At 43.9% G+C, this 21,800-nt stretch overlaps 2 protein-coding genes across 6 annotated transcripts in view; both read left to right on the top strand.

Moving 5' to 3' along the window:
* The window catches only part of LOC131810215 (conserved oligomeric Golgi complex subunit 2-like), a 28,863-nt gene extending 25,346 nt beyond the window's left edge, over positions 1 to 3,517 (top strand). Inside the window, exons 5-7 of the transcript XR_009345470.1 lie at positions 101 to 204; positions 2,468 to 2,576; positions 3,393 to 3,517. The gene's annotated coding sequence lies outside the window, so the exon portion shown is untranslated. The remainder of the gene's footprint in view (positions 1 to 100; positions 205 to 2,467; positions 2,577 to 3,392) is intronic.
* Positions 3,518 to 3,527: 10 nt separating this feature from the next.
* Positions 3,528 to 21,800, top strand: part of LOC131810216 (conserved oligomeric Golgi complex subunit 2-like) — a 29,402-nt gene continuing 11,129 nt past the window's right edge. The window contains exons 1-4 of one of the 5 annotated variants that reach the window (XM_059137887.1): positions 3,528 to 3,572; positions 5,217 to 5,344; positions 15,030 to 15,117; positions 18,530 to 18,697. In XM_059137887.1, the coding sequence (XP_058993870.1) occupies positions 3,564 to 3,572; positions 5,217 to 5,344; positions 15,030 to 15,117; positions 18,530 to 18,547 (243 nt within the window). In that variant the 5' untranslated portion in view covers positions 3,528 to 3,563 and the 3' untranslated portion in view covers positions 18,548 to 18,697. The other 4 variants (XM_059137884.1, XM_059137886.1, XR_009345471.1 and 1 more) reach the window with 4 other exon arrangements.

The raw sequence follows: 21,800 nt of genomic DNA, 5'->3' as shown, positions 1-21,800 counted from the left end.
ACTTTTGGTCTTATATTTTCCTGCATTTGGCATGGGAAATAAAGATGATTAAGAGTAAAGATGGTGACGTTTTTTCTTTGCTTAATTTTTATTTTTATAGATGTGTGTGTTGATGCTTATACAAGTTATTTGATCAGTTGAAAAGATTGAAAAAATCTTAAATTCACAAAGTTCTAAAGAAACCTCTGCACTAGAAGCAAGCAGGTAAGCATTTTTTTTTTTAACTAAGTAGCACATAAATTAATACTTCACATCCAGTCTAATTAGGCGGGGACGGCTTAGTTAGAATTCATTTCTAAACAAGAAGAAAATCCAGGTTTGTGGCTAGAATGTAGCTCCAGGAGAGTGGAGAGCATGAAATGGTGAAATCTATAACACGTTCCTATAAACCCTTTGGTTATAGACCACAGTTCCAACACGTCATTATGCTTGCAGTGGAAAAGTATATTTGGAACCACCTTCCCTGAGGACTAGCAAAGTCCTGTTGATCTTTAAGGCATACCTACCATTCATCTTGGTTTTTCTCCATCTCATTTTTTTTCCTAGACATGCCCAGAGTATTACCATTGATGTATTTTGCACCAGCATTATATTATTATGAAACAGTATAGGGCACATCCAGTTGAAATTTACAAACAGGAAAGAAAAAGCTTATGAAATAGGAAAAAGATGATGGCTCTCTTTGTTATACTGTGATTGTCTTGTTCCCTTCCTGGTGTGAATTTTCAATCAGCCAGGGTAGATGAGTGACTCAGAAAATGAGTAGTTAGGTCCTGTCAGCACCGTGAGACACACAGTGGTGCAGTGGGAGTAGCCCGGGCTGGTTCTGCACATACCAGCTGGGCTGCCTGCGTCAAGGTCGCATGGTGCCCTGCGTGCCCTGCGTGCTCTGTTATGTGAGGCTAACAGTCCCTCCCCCTGCAGGCGGAGTTAGGTTTCTAAATTTTAGGAATTAAGGTTTTAGATTTGGAAGGAACTTGAGAGACCATATGCTCCACATGTCTCATGATGGAGATTAAGAACGGACACATCCCAAAGGAAGCGATTCTCTGGTCCTAGGTCTCTGCCCCCTTTCACATCAAGGCATTCAACTAAGTGGTCAGCCTCCACTGTGCTTGTGTCTCTAGCCCGTTGCACTCGTGCTTCTGCCCCGTTCGTCCACACTTAGCAGACAGTCTGTACGCGGCCCTTCTGCAGCCCATGTGTCTCCAGCGGCTCTGCTTTGCTGCAGCCCTTGGCAGCACCTGCAGCCCCTCCGGCCATGTCCACGTTCGGCCCCTGGGGAGCTGGCCTTCCAGTGTTCTTCCCGTCTTTGCTGTTGCTGCTGTGCTCCTCGGATAGAAACACCTCAGTGAGCTCTGTGTCTACAATCCTGTCCCTTTGCAGCACTGTCCTTGATAAACAGATATTGTGCGCTTTCTTGCTCAGAATTACCTTGGAGGACTTTTTTCTCCAGAAGAGTAGCTCTGAGCTCTGGAGTCAGGAAAGCCAGAGCAGAGTCAGCGCACGGTAAATCCATCATGCTCTTCTAGGCCCAGAAATGCCGAGATAAGGATAAATAGGAAATGCGCATGGGATCAGTCAGTAGAGGTTGGGATTAGGCTTCTTCATTGGTCATGCCCAGCGCCTGCCTTCCCTCCACACCAGTTCTGATGCTCTGGGACGGAGCACACCGTGGCAGGTCTCCAGACATTTTTGGGTTTCCTTACAGTGTGTTTCCTCACTACCTGACTGCCCATCCTCAGATGTGGGATGCCTCATAGAGCCCAGCAGGGGCTTTGGGGTCTTTGTTGTGTTTTTTTTTTTCTTTCACTGTTCGGCTTCCTTTTGAATGGGGTTGACACTTTCTAATGTGGGGGGCAAGAGGGAAGTGTATCCAGTCCACTTGATGGCAGATGCACTGTGAGTGATTTCTCACCAGCTCCAGGAGCACCGAGCTTGCTCTTTCTGCCGTTGGGTAAATGTAAACTTGGAGTCCGCTGCTCTGAGCGATTTCCCAGGTTGCTGCTAGGCGGTCAGTTTTAGCTGATTGAGGAGACAGCAGTAGTTGGTACTGGGGAGGTACTTGGGAGGGAGAATGAGGCAGGCAGAGAAGAGGGGGATTCGCGTATGAACGGTAGGACAGGGCAAGAGAGAGGAGGGGGTTAGAGAATGGGAGAAGAAGGGAGAAGAAGGGCACGAATGGGAGAGCCCGAGGAACGTGGTGGAAACATGCAGTTGTACCCACACTGACCTAAAATAGCTCCATCCCCTTGCCTGGGCCCTGTGGCCCGGGCCAGGCTGCATCGGTGGCTTCTATGACCTCCCCGCTCCTCACCCCTCGCACCTGGGGCCTGCTGCACAGACAGTTTGTCCTGAAAATTGATGGCGTGCAGGTGCAGGTGCCCGAGCGCTGTAAGGCATGGGGGGCGGTGGGGGTGGCAGGTTTTAACTTTGGGAATTACACTTCTCTAATTGTCTCTACTAGCCCTCTCTGGACTAGAGAGATTTTGGAGAGAATTGCCACAGAATTTAACCAGTTACAGTTTCATGCTGTTCAGAGCAAAGGCATGCCTCTTCTGGACAAAGTAAGACCAGTAAGTGTTGGTTTCGATTTTCAATTTGCTGTTTGCGAATTTCCTGGATGATTTTGATTTGACCTAGCATTGCCCCCTGATAATTGCTACTTTACAGGATTTTGAAGCTAGCTTTGAATTTTTTTTTTTCAGTATCTCCTGCTTGGGACCCTTCTTCCATTATGTCACACTAGATAGATTTTGTGTAAAGACACAAGCGTAGTCTCCAAACTATGCAAGTAAAATTAATTCTGAATTTCATGTAACTTGACACATCATATGATGTAGTCGGAGTTCATTTATCCAAAGCCCTTGACTGGGTTTAAATGCACGTTTGTCAGATTTACTCCGTAGCTTAAGAGGCAAATAACTTTTTGTCATTCCGTAATTGTCTAAACTTCACTTTGATGAAGCCGACTTACTTTGAAAGAAATCATACGGAGGGGACGCCTCAGTGGCTCGGTCAGTTAAGCCACTGCCTCTGGCTTAGGTCATGATCCCAGGGTCCTGGGATCAAGTCCCACCTTGGGCTCCTTGTTTGGCAGGAAGCCTGCTTCTCTTTCTGCCTATGCCTCCTTATGTGCTTGTGCTCTCTCTCGACAAATAAATAAATAAAAACCTTTAAAAAAGAAAGAAAGAAAGAAAGCAATCATGGGGAGAAGAGATTCATTGTTATTCTCTAGGAAATGTTGGGATTTTAATCTTACATATATTCTGGTAGAATTAGAGGCTCGATTTATATATATAACACATATGTATATAAATTATACACATATATTGGAGCTTTTAGAAACTGTTGTGCCTGGACCTTCTTTCCTGGTCTCTCTGTTCTTGCAGCGTATAGCCCACATTACGGCCATGCTGCAGCAGTCCCTGGGAGGCCTGTTGCTAGAAGGGCTTCAGACTTCCAATGTGGACATCATACGGCACTGCCTCCGGACTTAAGCTACATTTGACAAGACATGGGATGCAGAGGCGTTCGTTGGTCAAGTACTGGTGAAACTGTACATGGATGAGGTTTGTGCTCCCATGCACCTCATTCCACAAACACAGAGCATCTAATCTGGCTTCGTTTCTTGACTGGGTGCGAGAGAGCTCAGGGCTCTTCCTTGAAGATGCTCTTAGTTCCTGCTCTTCTGGATGTAAGAAAAGGTTGGTCCCGCTTGGAGCCCATCAGCATGGCAGGAATCAGGCATGCGCTCTTTTCTCTTCCAGTGATGCCATAACTCAGGGATCATCTTAATTTAGTAGGGGTGAGGGACTTGCCTCGGAAGAAGGTACGGATCAGAACATTTTCAGGCCAATTTCCATTTCCATAAGTTATACGTTAATGAAGTTGCTGAAAAGCGTGACCCCACCAAGGCGCCCGTGCCCACTGGAGGAGCTGGAAGACAGCTCTGTGCGCAGGGAAAGTCTGTGAGGGGAGGCGTCTTCGCAGAATTGATGTGGCTTAAGTCTTGAAGACCATGGGGGAGTTTGCCAGGCTAGGAAGGTGGGAGGGAGGGAATATTCAAAGATAAAGGGCTTTGAAGGGCGAGTTAGCGGGGTAGTACCTTAAGTCCGGAACTTGGTTACCCAGTGTTCTTGACCTATAAGGATACAGTTAAATATAGGGAGTCAGTGTATCCTGCCTCTGAGCAGCCGGAGTATGGGCTGCACCATGTGAGACCACCAGCAATCAGCAGCTTCCAACGTAGAGAGCATTGGTTTCATCTAGTTCAGGCTGACAGAAGTTATGAAGCCAGTCTCAGCGTTTGAGGGCTTTCTTCCAGTCACCTGCCAGTGCGAGTGTTCTTTCTGTCCGGTAAGTATAAAGCTACCCACCATGACTTCAGGATGAAAGGCTTCCAGTTTTAAAACGAGACAGTATCCCAGTGATAGAAGTGAAATTGAAGGATTAATTTCAGTAATCTTCTCAGCTTCATTAAGACTACTAAAAGTAAATGATCTGTCAGTTCTTTGTATGTATCCTATTATAGTTCATAGCTCTCTCTGTGGGGGTGAAAAAGATTACATTATTCTTTGTCACTAAGTGAAAATATTTTAGTTGTTTAATTTATGCCATTTTCATTGAACTGAATCTAATATGCTAAATTAGGGAAGTACTTTACGTTTCCGTGTCGTTAAGTGAACTGTGGCCACGTTTGTATTTTAAGTTTGTATGCTTGTCATTCACCTCCTCCAACTCAGCCTCACCAAAAAAAAAAATACTAAAGCAAAATAAGATGTGTTTTCTTCCATCACTTTCCATCTCAGCCCTTCCCTGTTCTGGAGACGGTAGAGGATAAGGCCAGGGTGAAGATGGTACAGAGCTGTTGTCTGCAGATACAGTATTTCGCTTTTAAGCTCAGAAGGGAAGCAAATGAGTGTGTGTGATGTTTTAGCTTCAGGCCAGTCTCTGTCCCTCAGCCTCTGTGTCCCCCAGGGTTGGAGCAGTATTCCCAAATCCCGGGACCTAGATTTTCATGCCATTGTTACTTACCTCCTGTTTAGAAAGCATACTGAGTGGGGAGGAGGAAGAACGAAGTGCATTTGTAAGGTTTACTCGATTCTTTTCTCTGTAGTGTATAGTTCATACTTCTCTTTTAGGTGCTTTAAAAACAAACAAAAACACAAACAAACAAACAAACAAATAAAATAAAACGCTCTTCCTTCTGCTAGGTGATTGTAGAGCAGATCGTTGAGTCTCATCCGGACGGCCTGAAGATCATGTATGCTAATAAGCTCCTGGAGTTCGTTCCTCACCACTGCCGCCTTCTTCGAGAGGTCACAGGAGGAGCCATCTCAAGGTGACGTAAAATGCTGTGTATGCACCTGAGCTCAGTTTAGTGACCACCTGTCACCTCCTCATGTGCCGCTGATCCCTGGCTGTCCTGTCTGACCCGGGAACGTGGGAACGTGTGCTCTTCCCTATTTGTTACCAGTGCTGTGAGGCAGGTGTCGCTTGCCTGGGCTTACAGGGAAGGGAATGAAGAGTGTGGACGAATCTCAACGGTGACATTTGTGTGACTCCAGAGCCTCTGCTTTTCTCTTGTCTATACTTTCTCCTTAACCAGGTTCAAAATCAGAATTGGTTTCCTTCCATTATTGTGATGTCATCATCGGTCTAGAAATACCAATTCATTTTAATTCAACACGTTTTATACTGATGGCAATTAAAGTCATGTTCGGTTTTCCCTCCCTCTCTTATTTCATTTCCATGGCTTTCCATTTCTGTTTCATGAATATCCCATTACCTTCCACCATCTCCGTCATCCCAGTCCAGACCTTTGTCGCCTTTTGTTCGAGGGTAGCGGGCTCTCCCCACCTGGTCTCCCAGCTCCACCTGTCCCTCTTCATTGCAGCCTTCAGCTGTCCCACCTGCCCAGAGCTCTGCAGCCTTCCTGAGTCGCTCGTGGCTTCTCATCGCCCACAGAGGAGCATCCAGTCTTCCTGCGCAACCTGTGACCCTTGGTGCTGGAGTCCTAGTGGTTCTCCGCTGTAGAACTTTTTACTGTGGAACTTTCCCCCATACCACTATGGGTCTTGGCCAGACAGGAGCGCTTGACCTTCCCTAACACACCTGGTACAGAAGATCCCTGACTTCACCTTGGTTCAGTTTATGGTTTTTTGACTTTTTATAATAGTGCAGAAGTGATATGCATTTAGTTTGGATCTTTTCCCAGGCTGGCGATCTACAGTAGGGTCCTCTTTTGTAATGCTGGGCAGGGGCAGCGAGCACAGCCCCCAGGCAAACCACGTGATCACGAGGGTCAGCAACCAACACACTTGAACCATCCTGTTCTGGCTTTCAGTGCACTGTTCAGTAAGTTACATGAGATACCAGACATTTTATTGTGAAATAGGCTTTGTGTTAGAGGATTTTGCCCAATTGTGCAATACTGTAAGTTTCTCAACACATTTAAGTTAGGCGGGGCTAAGCTCTGATGTTCAGTCGCTTAGGTGTTTTCCATGCATTTTCAACTAAAGAGATTTCCAGCTGAACAATGGGTTTATTAGAAGCCGAGGCCGTCATAAGCTGAGGAACATCTGTCTATACTGTGCGCCTCTGTGTTTTCCTTCATTGCTTCCTGTCTCATATCCCTTTGTCTTTCTGTTGATCTGTCACTCCACATGAAGCTCCAGTCAAATACAACTTCTTTTGTTTTTAGGTTATTTATTTATTTACTTATTAGAGAAAGCATAAGCAGAGGGGGAGGCAAGGAGTATAGCAAGCTCCCCACTGAGCAGAGAGCCCAATGTGGGACTCGATCCCAGGACCCTGAGATCATGAACTGAGCCACCCAAGCGCCCCCAGGCTATGGTTATTTCAAGAAAAAGTCCTATTTGTGAATTCTTCATCTAGTGAAGATGAATTAAAATCAGAAAGTCAACGCTGCCACCTTTAAAAACCCAGGAACAAAAAAAAATTCCACGACCAGGTATAACCCTATACAATTTTTAAATTGGAGAACGACTTTGACCAATAAACCAGGGCTTAGTTCATGAGACTATGTCAATGAGCTTATACCATCCCATGTCCTCGTCAAACCCTCATGTCTGGGAGATGGAGGGACATCTTCATCTTCAGAGCTACTATTAGTGAAAAAGGTGGAGACAATACTGACTGAGTCCCTCCTTCAGCAGGAGAGCCAAAAACACCTTGCCCCTCCATAATCCCAAATGAAAATAAACATCTCAGGGCACCTGGGTGGGTTAAGCTTCTGCCTTTGGCTGGGATCGAGCCCCACGTCGGGCTCTTTGCTCAGCGGGGAGCCCACTTCCCTCCTTCTCTCTCTGCCTGCCTCTCTGCCTACTTGTGATCTCTGTCTGTCAAATAAATAAAATAAATAAAATCTTTAAAAAAGAAAAGAAAAGAAACATCTCATTTTACTAGTGTGCAGCAGTGACTATGCAGGAGAAATTATTATTATATTATTATTATTATTAAATGATATTATTATTATTATTATTGTACCATATTGTTAACCTTTTGAATTCGGACACCTAAAATTTTTAATAAAATATGAAGGCCTTTTTTTTTTAAGATTTTATTTATTTGAAAGACAGAGATCACAAGTAGGCAGAGAGGCAAGCAGAGAGAGGACGAAGCAGGCTCCCCACTGAACAGAGAATCCGATGCGGGGCTTGATCCCAGGACCCTGGGATCATGACCTGGGCTGAATGCAAGAGGCTTTAGCCCACTGAGCCACAAAGGCGCCCCATGAAGGCTTTTTTTTGTTTTTTTAAAGATTTTACCTATTAATTTGACAGAGAGATCACAAGTAGGCAGAGAGGCAGGCAGAGAGAGAGAGAGGAGGAAGCAGGCTCCCCGCTGAGCAGAGAGCCCGACGTGGGACTCGATCCCAGGACCCTGGGATCATGACCTGGGCTGAAGGCAAGAGGCTTTAGCCCACTGAGCCACCCAGGTGCCCCATGAAGGTTTTTTTTTAAAGAAAAAAACTTCAGACTATATCTTTATCCTAGAAGTTCCCCCTACAACTGGCTTCTGTCTTGGCCAACATTTAGCCATTCAGATAAAGTCCGTATTTAGTGCTTCGTGTGTATGCATGTGAAAAATAAGAGGACAGTCATAAATCTTTAAGATTGTGTATAATAACCGTGAAATAAGGATTCTTGATACACAAGGTCTTGCCTGGGGAAAACAGTTGGAGAACAGTATGCAGTTTTCAAATGACGGAGAGGAAATACGCATTCGGTTATGAGAAAGGGAAGGAGAACAAGACCAAATATTAATAAAAGGGAAAAAAGCATTTTCTGCCATCTTTCCGTGCCATAGTAACAGTGTGAACAAATGTCCCACAGATCTCCTAAAGAACATTAACACTGCTGAAAGGGGGGGCGAAGGCCAGGTTCTTAGGAGGCCCTGCACCAAAGTCATCGTCCCGTTTCCTCACTGTGATGACGAAGCATGAGTACATTGGCAAATTTGAAATTATTGATGACCACAGAGCTGGGAAAACTGCTGTGAACCTCACGGGCAAGTTAAACAAGTGTGGCATGACCAGCCCTAGACTTGTATAACTGAAAGATCTAGAAAAGTGGCAGAATATTTCCATCCCCTCAGTTTGGTTTCACTGCATGGAAAAATTCTTCTGGCATCATGCACCATGAAGAAGGAAGAATCCAGGCAGGAGGGAAAATCCTGGGATTCCTTTTTCCTAGAAATATAATATACATGGCACGTGAAAAAAAAAGGAAAATAAATTACAGTCAACTAATGTTGACAAGGGTGCCAAACAATTCAATGGGGGTAAGAACAGTATTTTACTCCCAAGCAGCCACATGCAAATAATGAAACAGGAGTCCTGCCTCACACCATACAGAGAAAATAACCCAAAATGCATCAAAGACATAAATGTAAGCATTAAAATGATAAAGTTCGAGATGCCTGGGTAGCTCAGTTGGTTGGACGGCTGCCTTCTCCTCAGGTAATGATCCCGGAGTTCCCGGATCGAGTCCTGCATCAGGCTCCAAGCTCCACGGGGAGTCTGCTTCTCCCTCTGACCTTCTCCTCACTCATGCTCTCTCTCATTGTCTCATTCTCAAATAAATAAAATCTTTTAAAAAATAAAAATAAAGTAAAATGATAAAGTTTTCAGAAGAAAACACAAAGGTAAATGTTAGTGGTCTTGAATCTAACAACGGCTCCTCAGCCAAACACCAAAGTCAAGCAACTTAAAAAAAAAATAAACAAATAAATGGGACTCAACCAAAATATCCCAGTTTTGTGCTTCCAAGGACCCCATTGACAAAGTCAAAAGACAAGCCACAAATGGAAGAAAATATTTGCAGGTCATATATAAGGAACATGCCTTCAGACTGTGTGAAGAATTCTTACAACTCAAATAAAAAGACAACCAAGTTAAGAAATGAGCAAAGAGGGGCGCCTGGGTGGCTCAGCGGGTTAAGCTGCTGCCTTCGGCTCAGGTCATGAACTCGGAGTCCTGGGATCGATCCCCGCGTCAGGCTCTCTGCTCAGCAGGGAGCCTGCTTCTTTCTCTCTGCCTGCCTCTCTGCCTGCTTGTGATCTCTCTCAAATAAATAAATAAAATCTTTTAAAAAAAACGAGCAAAGAACTTGAATATACATTTCTCCAATATTCAAATGTATACATTAATATATAAATGTATATATAAATATATTTTACATTATCATATATTTATATAAACATTTATGTAAATATATTTACATTCTTAAATATGTATTTAAATATAAATAAAATATGAAATATATATATTTAAAGATACATATAAGGTATATATAAAATACATGGGACAATAAGCACGTGAAAATATGCTCAACATCACTAATCATTCGGGAAATGCAAATCAAAACCATGGTGAGATACCACCTCCCACCCTCATGGATGGCTACTATCAAAAAACCCAAAAGCAGGTGTTGGAAGGATGTGAAGAGCTGGAACCTGTAAATTGCTGGTGGGCTTGGAAAATAGCGCAGCCACATTAGAAATGGTTTAGTAGCTCCTCAAAATGCAGAACACAGAGTTGCCATATGACACACCAATATCACTCCTGTGTATAGAGCCAAGAAAAAAACTATGCTCACACCAAAACTTGTGCATGAAGGTTTAGGGTTTATTCGTAATAGTGAAAAGGTGAGAACAACCCAGATGTTCATCAACTGATGAACAGATAAATAAAATGTGATCCACCCAGCCAGTGGAATATTATTCAGCTTTGAAAAGGAATAGAATTTTGATATGTGCCACGACACAGAGGAGCCTTGAAAACATTCTGCTGATTGAGAGAAGTCAGTCACAGAAGACCACATACTGCATAATTTGATTTATATGGAATTTCCAGAATAGCTAAATCTACAGAGACCGAAAGTAGATTAGCGGTTGCCTAAGACTGGTGGTGATGGCTAAAGTTTTCTTTTGAGGATGATGAAAATGTGTAGGTAGTTCAGTATAGTATAGTTAACTATAGTGAAAGCCATTAAATTGTCCACATTAGATGGTGAGTGGTATGGCCTGTGAATTATATCTCAATTAAGCTGTCATCGAAAAATGCAAAAAACTTCTATATTTATCAAGTAGAAAAAGAATGAACTTGATTAAAAACATCAAAAATGGGGAAAATAAAAACAAACAAAATAAGATGGAAGGAATAAAATCATGACTGTTTATCATTAATTTAAATGTGTACAGACTGACTTTTTCTATTAAAGCACCTATCAGGGGGTTACAGATCCACGCTGTTCAAGAAACATACTTAAAATGCAAAAGGGATTGAGAATGTATCAGGTGAGGAGATACCATGCAAAAGAGAAAGCCGGAATGGCAAAATTCATCGCAGACAAGTTGGGTCTAAAGTTATAGGTACTAAGATGAAGAGGGACATTTTTAAAGGCAGAGTTTGGAAAGAAGATGTAAAAGGTATAAGCAGGTATACATCTAACAACATAATACCTAAAGACTCTAAAAATGCAATAACAAGGTAAAATTTTAGCTTTTCAAATGGGAGTATCTACTAGAAGGAGGGAAAAACAAGGACACAACAGAAAATAGACATCCTGGGGCGCCTGGATGGCTCCGTGGGTTAAAGCCTCTGCCTTCGGCTCAGGTCATGATCCCAGGGTCCTAGGATCGAGCCCCACATCGGGCTCTCTGCTCCGCGGGGAGCCTGCTTCCTCCTCTCTCTCACTCTCTGCCTGCCTCTCTGCCTACTTGTGATCTCTGTCTGTCAAATAAATAAATAGAATCTTTAAAAAAAAAAAAAAGAAAATAGACATCCTTATTTCCCTCGGAAAACATTTCTTTCTTACACCTAAGGAAAGCCATATTTGTAAAGATTAATTGCATACTAGGCAACAAAGGAAACCTTTACAAGCCTTCCAAATTAAAGATTTAAAGAACAGTTCTTTGATCACAATCCAGTAGAATCAGAATTAGATAACCTGGTAAAAAAAATTGAAACTACATACAAGTGAAGAAATACAGTCTTCAGTCAAAGAAGAAATCATAAGACGACTGAAGAAAATCTTGAAAGCAATGGAAAGGAGATTATTTCATAACAAAACTTACAGAAGACACCAGAAGTTATACTCTAAGGAGACTTTAGTGTCAAATGTCATCAATTTCAAACATTTTTTTGAATAAAAGAAACTACTCATTACCCATCAGAAAAGGGCAGCTCAATCAAAAGAAAGGAAGTAATTATAATAAAGATAAATTTTTTAACTAATAAAAAATATGAGGGGCAAATAAACTCAAAGTTGTTTTTATGAAAGACTAATGAAATAATAAAAAAAAAACTTCACATGCCCTATTTAGGATAAGAGAGGGGGAAGATGGGGTGTGGGAGGAGGTGGGGGGAGAGGGAAGGGGAATGGGGAAAGGGGGGTTTCAGGGAGGAGGGGACAGAGAGAGGGAGAGAGTTGCAAAACAGATAAGGGTTGGGAACAGAGATATAAAAGCAATTGCATAATATAAAAGAATCACTAAACTGCAAGGCACTTTATACTAATCAATTTGATAACCTAGAAGAAACGATGATTTCCTAGGAAAACAAAATCATCCAAATGATTCAAGAATGGAAAATTCAGATGAGTTCCAAGATCAGACAGGTTTGCAGCTGGATAACTGTCATTCTACTGTTAAATGGCAACAGGCAATTAAACAATAATAAGTCAATTCACTTGATGACGCTGAGCACAATTTTAATACCCAAACCTGAGAGGGAGGAACGGGGAAGCTATTAACAAATCTGGCTTAGGACAGATTAGTTAACAGAAACTGAACTAATGTTAGCAAATAACAGAAGTCAGGCATCTATCAAAGGACTATATCCTGAGACCAACTTGGATTCATTCCAGGAAAATAAAGGGAGCTCAAGACCAGAAAATCAATAAGATTTACCTCATCACTAAATTAACTGTGAAAAAACTCTTAAGACCATAGCAATAAATGCATTTGATAAAAAATAAAGGCACCTGATAAAAGGTGAGCAGCCATTCTTTATAAAAATGAAGATATAAACAGAAGGACGTTATGCAGGAGGGATTCTTAACCGGGAAGCACTAGATCAAGAGGTAGATAAAATGAGCCCATATTTGTCAAACAGTGACAGAGCCCCATGCGTGTGTGGATAGAGTCGAATGAGCTCATGGATGAGCACCAGGCTGTCAACAGGTATTATAGGGACAAAGGCAGCGGTGAGGAGAGGAGAGTCTTAACAACAGGGAAGAAGGTAAAAGGAGGATTGCAGTTAAAAATGGTGCATGATACAAACACATGCAAATAAGACCGGATATTTTCCCGTATATAGTTTTTTAAAACCCTGCACACATTACTGGAACTACCAACTCTTTCAGCTCCGCAGCCCTCGCGTGCTTTTCCAGTACCAGGATGCAGGGGTAGATCCTCCGTTGGTGAAATCCTATGTCATTGTACTCCTAAAGGGACAGGTGAAACAGCGCAGGGGCTGGAGGTCGGAAATCAGGCATCGCTGCGCCCACCCCAGCTCCCTGCTCGCCCAGCCCCCACTCTGAAGCAGCGGGCACTTGGAGCTGTTAAGAAGCAGGGATCTGAGCAGTTCTCTGGTTTCCCCTGGAGCCATCTGCATCCATCATATTTCCCACAGCTCTCCCTGAGTGTTGGTGCTGGCTCCCCCCGAGTGTTCCCTTAACTCCTAGCACACCCTGCTTATGAGAGCACCTAGTACTCCCCGTCACAGTGCTCTGTCTGTCACATGCATCCATTGATCCACTTTGTGCTGGTTGAGGGCTGGAGCCCCCTCCTGTTAACTCCTCAAGTCCGTTTCTAATGCAGCAGCACCTGGCACTTAAGCACCCTGTCAGTACCTGCCAAATGAATGAAATGTACTCAAAACATAGTATGAAGTCTGCGTTTTGAAACTCCTTTTTGGAGCCATTTGCTATCATTTTCCCAGGCAATTTAAAAAATTTCCAGCCTTGCTGCCAATAACCTGAAGGGGTAAAGGAATGCCGGCGTGCCCCATGGGACATGTCACTCTGGATGGTCCTTCGGCAGCAGGGACTTTGATCGCGCTCTTCCAAACCCAGCAGGATGGTGGAATGGGTACGTGGCTGAGTGCCTCCAGGGTCTGACCCTGTGTGACAACACCCGGTGCCTGCAGCTGCCCTCTGGAAGGTGTTGCTTTTGCGGCAGAGCCGGAGGGCACCAAGCGTGTGTCTGTCTCCAAAGTCCTGGGCACCACATCACAATGCCTTCCTGAGAAGCAGAATCAAGGACAGTTGCTGATCTTCATTCCTTCCCACCAAAGGTATCTCATACACCATCTTTGGAAGTTGGAGCCAGGGGGCGCCTAGGTGGCTCAGTCGGTTAAGTGTCTGCCTTCAGCTTAGGTCATGATCCCAGGGTCCTGGGATCGAGTCCCACACATTTGCCTCCCTGCTCAGCGGAAAGCCTGCTTCTCCTTCTCCCTCTGCCATTCCCCCCACTTGTGCTTTCTGGCTCTCTGTGTGTCAAATAAGTGAATAAAATCTTTTTAAAAAGCTTGGGCCATACTCTTTAGCCATTCTACTTTCCCTGGGGTAATTTGCCACCTCCCTGAATTTACCTGCATCTTTCCCAAAATCTACTTATCTTCCAGCCTTCGTGACCATAATGAGTCTATAAATTTTCAATAGACAGTGTGAACTTACACTTGCTAATCTTTGCATAACATGCACCTCTTTCGATCTCAAAGAAAAGCTTCTCACCGCAATGGTCTCTAATCTACAATTAGGTTCTGTTCTGGGATCCCACTGGAATTCTACACGCCTGTCCCCTAAGATGCCATAAATTGTGGTCCAGTTTCCCAGCCAGCCAAGGAAAGCACATGGAAAATCTTGCTGAAGTATGAGTAAGAGCCAACGAAAGGGAACATATTTATCTGCCTCGAATGCTGGGACCTGAGGAAAGCAAGTTTTATTACAGACAATTCAGGAAGAAGGTGCAGATTGCTTTTTATGTCACTCTGGAGTGGAGGTCTGCCATTGATCATTAAGGCCATTTCCTGCAACGCACTCACCAAAGTGATACTCACTTCGGAGTGGACAAAACTTAGGAAATGGCCAAGGGGAGCTCTGCTTACACTTTACACTCTCAGCATTTATTTGTATTAATTTCTTTATAGGGCAGTATAGAAACATGAGACCACATTGAAAAAGCAAAGCTTGTCATCCTGTGGCCTTGGGTCAAGAATAGAGATAGTGCTGCTCATGTCAGTTTCAACCTCCAGTGGCCAAGGGTTTGATCTGATGCTCTTTCAAGTTTTCCCCATAGCCTTTCTCAAGCTCAATGGCCAATGATCCCACAGGAGGAGATTTTAGGGCCCTCTCAAACTTCTGTTTCGCTATCTCTCCCCAGCCTGCTTCCTCTGCAAAAGTCACCACTTTGCCTGTGCATCTACCACCTCTTAGAGCTTTTGGAATCAGCCACGAATTGCAGTGCTGATTCCTTCCATGACCACATATTGTTTACAGGAAAACTCTTCTTCGTTATGCCTTGCCAGTCAGAGTGACGGTTTCATCCGCAACCTGGACCAGGTTCGGGAATGTTCTACACATAAATGTGAGCAAATGTCTTCTGTATTGAGAGACATGTACATTCTGTAAATGGACGCTATTGAAAAACCAATACATAGGGTACACTTATGTCCTGACCCAGCTGGAAGGAGGCACTTTATTTCTATCTTTCAGAAAATTGGTGTAACACATTGATTTTCATAACAAAGAAAGCAGTTTTGTGTCCTCTACCAAAAGACTGTCATAGTAAGCAATAAATTGCCTCTTTGGAGCGAACAAATTAATAAGATATTTTCTAAATTTCAAAATAACAAAGACAGAACGATGTCTGTAATGCTAAGTGCATCCCCTTAGTTGCAGGACATTGTGTCATGGGCCACCTGAGCAATGACACATGGCGGCCGGTAGTCTGATTCACCTGGCAACCTGTTAAAAGAAAGTCTTGCACATGACAAGGTTTCAATAAGTCACTGACAAGATGGCCAGGAAGCCAGCCTTAGCTGGCTTTTTCAGGTGTCCAGACATCTAGTCAACCTACCTCACCAACTCATCACCATGCTTACTGGAGTAAACCCAATCTCTTCCTTCCCCCCTGGAGATGGGAGAAGAGCCACTCACATGTTTGTATGGAATCCTCATTCCCCCTCGCTCTGTCCCCACAGAAATAAATAAACAAAGCTTTATGTCACCCAGAAGTTCCTGGGTCAAATTACACAACTTGGACAATTTTGGGTCACTACAGCCTTTTGTTTTTCTCTCCACCTTAAGCCTTCTGGGTGACCAACAGCTATCTAAAACTCATGTTGCTGCCATATGCTGTTGTTCTGCTTCATCTTCCCAGTAAAGTTCAGTATTTTTCCCTAAAGTTTGGTTTATCAGTATCTCCAGCGTCTATCTCCAGCTAGGTCATGATCCCAGGTCCTGGGAGCAAGTCCCACTCTAGACTTCCTGCTCTGCGGGAAGCCTGCTTCTGCCTCTGCCTCCCATCTCTTATGAATAAAAAAAGAAAATCTTTTAAAAAATTTAAAAAAACCATTTCTATCTTCCCACTTTTAAAGATTAATTCTAGGAATTATTGCTATAATTCCAAGTGTCCTATCTCTTTCTTAAAAAGTCTACTCCAGGGCACCTGGGTGTCTCAGTTGATTAAATGTCTGACTCAAAATTTTGGCTCAAGTCATGATCTCAGGGTCATGGGATTGAGCCCTAGTGAGGCCTCTGTGCTCAATGGGGAGTTTGCTTCTCTCCTTTTCCCTTTGCCCCACCCCCCTACTCACATGTGCACACACATGCTGTCTCTCTCTCTCAATAAATAAATAAACAAATATTTAAAAAGTCTTCTCCAAAGGGAGTTTGGGAAATAGTCCAGTAAGGGGCTGGAAGAAAATATTATAAGTTTTATTCATATTTCATGTCATCCATTTAACTGTTTAGCTTTTGCATATCATTTATAATGTGCATAATAATTTAGAGTAGTAGAGTCTATAATTTATCAAAAATTTGCTTAAATTGGTGGTATGTACGCAAATATTTTTGTATGTATGTATGTATGTATTTACGTATTTATTTATTTTTGTGAAAGAGAGGTGCACAGTAATAAAAGGAGATCACTGCTCCAGGGACCCAGATATTTCCCCAAGTCCTGTTTCCTTCCATTCCCTCTGGGCTTCATTAGAACCCCTTAACACCAATCTTGTCCCTAAAACACGCCCTCTGCAGCACCAAGTTCGAATGCTTAACTTGGGCCATCACTGCAGGCTGTACCGGGATGACCTTAGGGAAAAGGGTGGTGGGTCTCACGAGTTAGCTGTGTCACCTCTATGAACAGTCCTTTGTTCTGAACAGCTAGTGCAGCCCACGTTTGCAATCACAGGCTCTGGCACCAGAGTGGGCGTAGAGCCCAGCTGGCCCCTCAGTAGCAATATGGCATTGGGAAAGTTGTGTCATTTCTGGCCCAGACTTAAGGCTCATCCATAACGTGGAGGAGAAGACAGTGTGACCCTCAGTGGGCTGTTGGAAGGATCACGAGATGGTTCGACTCAGGTGCTCCGAGGTACCCAGCACACAGTAGGCCCACAGTAGAACAAAAAGTTGTTCTATTGATCTTATAGTTACTATTACTCATACTAACAAAACTGATCATTTGAGATGATTTTCAAGTGAAGTGTCTTCGCCTGGATTTCTAAGATTAACCTACTTCAAAATGAATTCTGCTCTACTGTGAAAAACGAGCTAGCCAGCAGGTTTCTTCTGCATCTTTTCTGAACTTTTTAGGATCCTCTCTAGAGAAAGGTTCTAAAGGAAGACAAAGTGCAGAAATACTCGTGCTTCAAAGGATGTGTAGGAAATGATTAATTTTGCCAAAAAACAGTGCCTTGAACATAAAAGATGTTTGACGAAGCTCACTGTAGACAGTGTATCCCTCCAGGATTCTTAAGTTGAAAACTCAATGTCCAAAGGGACATAACTAGGAGATGGGGTCCTTGGGAGATGTTTAGGTCATGAGGGTGGAGTCCTCATGGGCGAGATTAGTGTCTCCATAAGAGAGACCCCACAGAGATCCCTCGCCTCCTCCACCTTGGAGGTTATAGGGAGAAGATGGTCATCTGTGACCCAGGAAGTGGACACTTGAACAGACACGGAATCTTCCAGGGTTTTGATCATAGACTTCCCAGCTTCCAGAACTGAGAGAAATAAGTATGTCTTTAAAGCACCTAGTTTAGGGACGCCTGGGTGGCTCAGTTGGTTAAGCAGCTGCCTTCAGTTCGGGTCATGATCCCAACGTCCTGGGATCGAGTCCCACGTCGGACTCCTTGCTCAGCGGGGAGCCTGCTTCTCCCTCTGCCTCTGCCTGCCATTCTGTCTGCCTGTGCTCGCTCGCTCTCCCTCTCTCTCTCTGATAAATAAATAAAATCTTTAAAAAAAAAAAAAAAATAAAGCACCTAGTTTATGGTGCTCTTGTTACATCAGCCCAAACTAAGATAAAGCTTGCCTCTTATACTGAAAAATAACTCAAATGTTAACAACAATTAAAAAAAGGAACAATGTAGCCAATGACATGTAATGAACACCATCTCTCCTCTACAGAGCCAAGAGCTTAATTAGTTTCGGGCAACTCAGTAGAGTATGATTAAACCAAAGAGCAGCAAGATGTCTAAATGCTCAAGTCCTCTGCCTCCTACTTTTCTGTCAAAACAAAAGAAAAGCCCTAGGCTGGTTTTGGTTGCCACCAAGCACGAAACAGCCAAATTCCAAAATAGAAAGCTATGGGGTTTAATTGTGGATGTATGGAATTACATAGAAGCTCTCTTTGATCATTCCAAAGGATGTTTCCCTCAAAGGTTACAAATACATCTCAGCCTACCAACCATCTCAGGCCTACCAGAAAAATTATATATATATATATATATATATATATATATACACTTTTAGCATTTTAAAATGTGTCTAAATTTCAGTTTCGGATCCAGTTTTGACTATTGTTATGGGCTTAGTTGGATGCCCCCAGATTCCTACATTGACGTCCTAACACCCAGCATCTCAGATTGTGGCAGTATTCAGAGACAGGATTTTTAAAGAGGTGATAAAGGGAAAACGAGCTCACTGGGGGTGGGCATCAAGCCAACAGGACTGTTGTGCTTACAGGAAGAAGAGATTAGGACACAGACAGTACAGACTGAAGGACAATCGTTTGAAGACAGAGTGGAGAACACAGCTATCTGCAAGCCAAGGAGAGACGTTTGAAGAATCGAACCCTACTGCCACCTTGATCTTGGACTTCCAGCGCCCAGAACCATGAGAAAATAAATTGCATGTTGCCTAAGCCACCCGGCTGTTGATATTTTGTTTATGACAGCCCATGACTCAGAAATTTGAGGAGCTCCCCCTCAGACTTTATCCTGAAGTTCTGTTTCAGCTTCAGGGGCTTGTGTAATACTACTGTATCAAGGAGGGAGGCTCCTGCCATTCCCTGCACTGGGTCATTGAGACACTGCACAGCTGTCCCCAGGGCTGGCTACATAATTTACAAGCCCCATGCAAAATGAAGATATAGGGCCCTTTGGGCAAAAACAGGGAGGAAGTGTTTGTTAAAGGTACTAAAATAGAAAGCTCATTTCCTCCATGGTCTGTCTTCTGAAGGGGCATAGCTGCTGTTTTCTATTTGCATTTAATGTCATTCCAAGCAAATAAAAATTTTAAAATGTGATTATGGGCATGATTCTTGCCATTCATCTTCGCAGGGTGCAATGTCAGTGTTAAATAATTCACGCAGGGATTCCACAGCTGGGGCACACCCACGTGCCCTCTTCTTATCAGAACCGTGGAAATCCTGCACAAGACCAGCTCTGCCATCTTTACCTCACCTGGGGACTCACACCTGTTCCACCGACCCTGCCTCCCTCGGCTTCCTGATGAGTAAGGAACTTGACAGGATCAGGAGCCGGGGGCTGCCTTTCTTTCCCTTCCCTCCTAAGTCACCACTTCCAAGGCTTGGCTAACACAGGGAGTTGACATGAGTGAGAAAGGACAAGACAGGGTTCTGGGCTGCTCACAAGAGGCCACCGCCTCCTGCCGGTGCTCAGAGCAAGCTCTGGTCTGTAGGGAAGGCGAGCTCCCGTTGACTCGGTCATAGACGTCACGTGGTCAGCGAGTCTCGTTGACCACCACTCACGAGGTGTCCATTTCCATGCTGTGCTCACTGGACAGGGCGAGCAGTACATGCAAATGAGGAGGCAAGGAATGGTGGATACCCACAGTGGGCTGTCCCCTCCGCTATGTACGTGCTCCACTATCCCACCTGTTATGCCCCAATAATGGGTCCATGATTAAAATAGCGAGACTGATACAAAGCGAAGGTCAAACAAAGCTTTATTTCGCACCAAGCATCAAGAATCAAACTGACCAGCCAGGGCCGCTTTTCTTACAGAGAAGTCAACCCCTCTCTCCTTTACGGACTAGCTTTTAAGGACATAGGCCATGTGGTTGGGCCTGGTCATGCATAGGTGGCCAATTAAATTGTAACACACAGAGAAAGCTGCACAGTGATGCTAGGTGACCAATTGAATTACAACTTACCTTTTAGTAGATATTTGACCTAGCCTATCACCTTGGTTAGGATTGGCGCCCAAAAGACTCACAAAGGGCGGGACCCATACTCCTTGGTAGCTAGGGAGACAGTATGCAACCCTCCACTGATCAGATGTCTTACCTGGCCTGACCCACCCTTGTATTTGGGCTTTGTTACCTGAGGTTGATTTCCGGGACTTGTTTTTAAGTAAGTCCCCTGGGAGAAGGGGAGCAGGGACAGCTTAAGCGTTAAACAACAAGGTTATTGTGTAACCTCAATGGAAGCCTCTGGCTAAAATATAAAAATATAAAATAGGTCCTTACACCACCCACTTCGCTCAAAAAACACAAAGTAAAAAATAAAACTGAGTAATTCCTAGACAGTGAGAGAGAAGCACACTGACTTCACCATAGAACCCTTCTGAGGGCGGTGCTTGGCGGGGTAGGGGGGTGTGAGGGTGTTGGGGGTGGATAATGGGACCTCTGAGGGTGTGGCCAAAGGGCAGGGCCCTTTGGGAAGGGGCTTTCTGGGGGAGGGGCCCTTCTGGGAGCAAAGCTCTGGGTGGGGGCATTCCCTCTGGGGGCAGGGCTGGGAGCAACCCCAGAAACCTGGCCCACAGAGAAGCTGGTCCTGTCTCTCCCTCTGCCCCCTTTCCCCAGGGACCCCTAGGCTTTGAAGACTAAAGTCAAAATTAAAGCCATATGTCTAAATAGTTCATACTGTGGTTGGGTAGTGTTTTTAACATATTAATTGACTGGTTTTTCTCAGTATTTGTCAAACCTTTCCCAACTCAAGGCTTTCTCTTAAGCAGCAGGGCAAGGCTGGCCCTTCAGTTGGGTCAAGCTGTTTGGTGATTCTCTGTAAAAACCCACCCTCTTGCGCTGCTCAGGAGGGCAGTGTTGCGTCCTAGGATAAACATAAATGTATATCAAATGTGTTTACAAATTATATTTATATGTATACATTCAATTCTATGTTTACATATATATGTATAAAATAAAAATAAAAATATTGTTTAAAAGGCTGTTTTCCGGGGTGCCTGGGTGGCTCGGTGGGTTAAAGCCTCTGCCTTCAGCTCAGGTCATGATCCCAGGGTTCCTGGGATGGAGCCCCGCATCGGGCTCCCTGCTCAGCGGGGAGCCTGCTTCTCCCTCTCTCTCTGCCTGCTTCTCTGCCTACTTGTGATCTCTGTCTGTCAAATTAATAAATAAAATCTTTTTAAAAAATGCTATTTTGCAGGGAACCTGGGTGGCTCAGTGCTTAAAGCGTCTTTTTTCCACTCAGATCATGATCTTAGGGTCTTGGGATGGAGGCCCACATTGGGCTCCCTGCTCAGCAGGAAGCCTTCTTCTCCCTCTCCCACTCCCCCTGCTTGTATTCCTGCTCTGTCTCTCTGTCAAATAAATAATTTTTAAAAAAGAAATACTTTATTAAAAAAATATATGTAAAATGCTATTTTGCCCTCTATCCTGGTAAGATTGAACACATTCCTAACAAGAGATCTTCCTTGACTCCGTGATAAAAATTTAACATTGTCTTAATGAATCCTCACAATATCCGCCTCCCCAACCCTTCTCAGATGTTACAATTAAGGTTCAGTGAAGTCCAAACACTGGGCCTGAGGTAATATACCCAGTATGTGGCCTCTTGGCATAGTCTAG

The sequence above is a fragment of the Mustela lutreola genome, chromosome 10, assembly GCF_030435805.1.
Source record: "Mustela lutreola isolate mMusLut2 chromosome 10, mMusLut2.pri, whole genome shotgun sequence".
NCBI classification, from domain to species: Eukaryota; Metazoa; Chordata; class Mammalia; order Carnivora; family Mustelidae; genus Mustela; species Mustela lutreola.
Note: the sequence above shows the minus strand (reverse complement) of the source record. Positions and strands in the feature narration are given on the sequence as shown.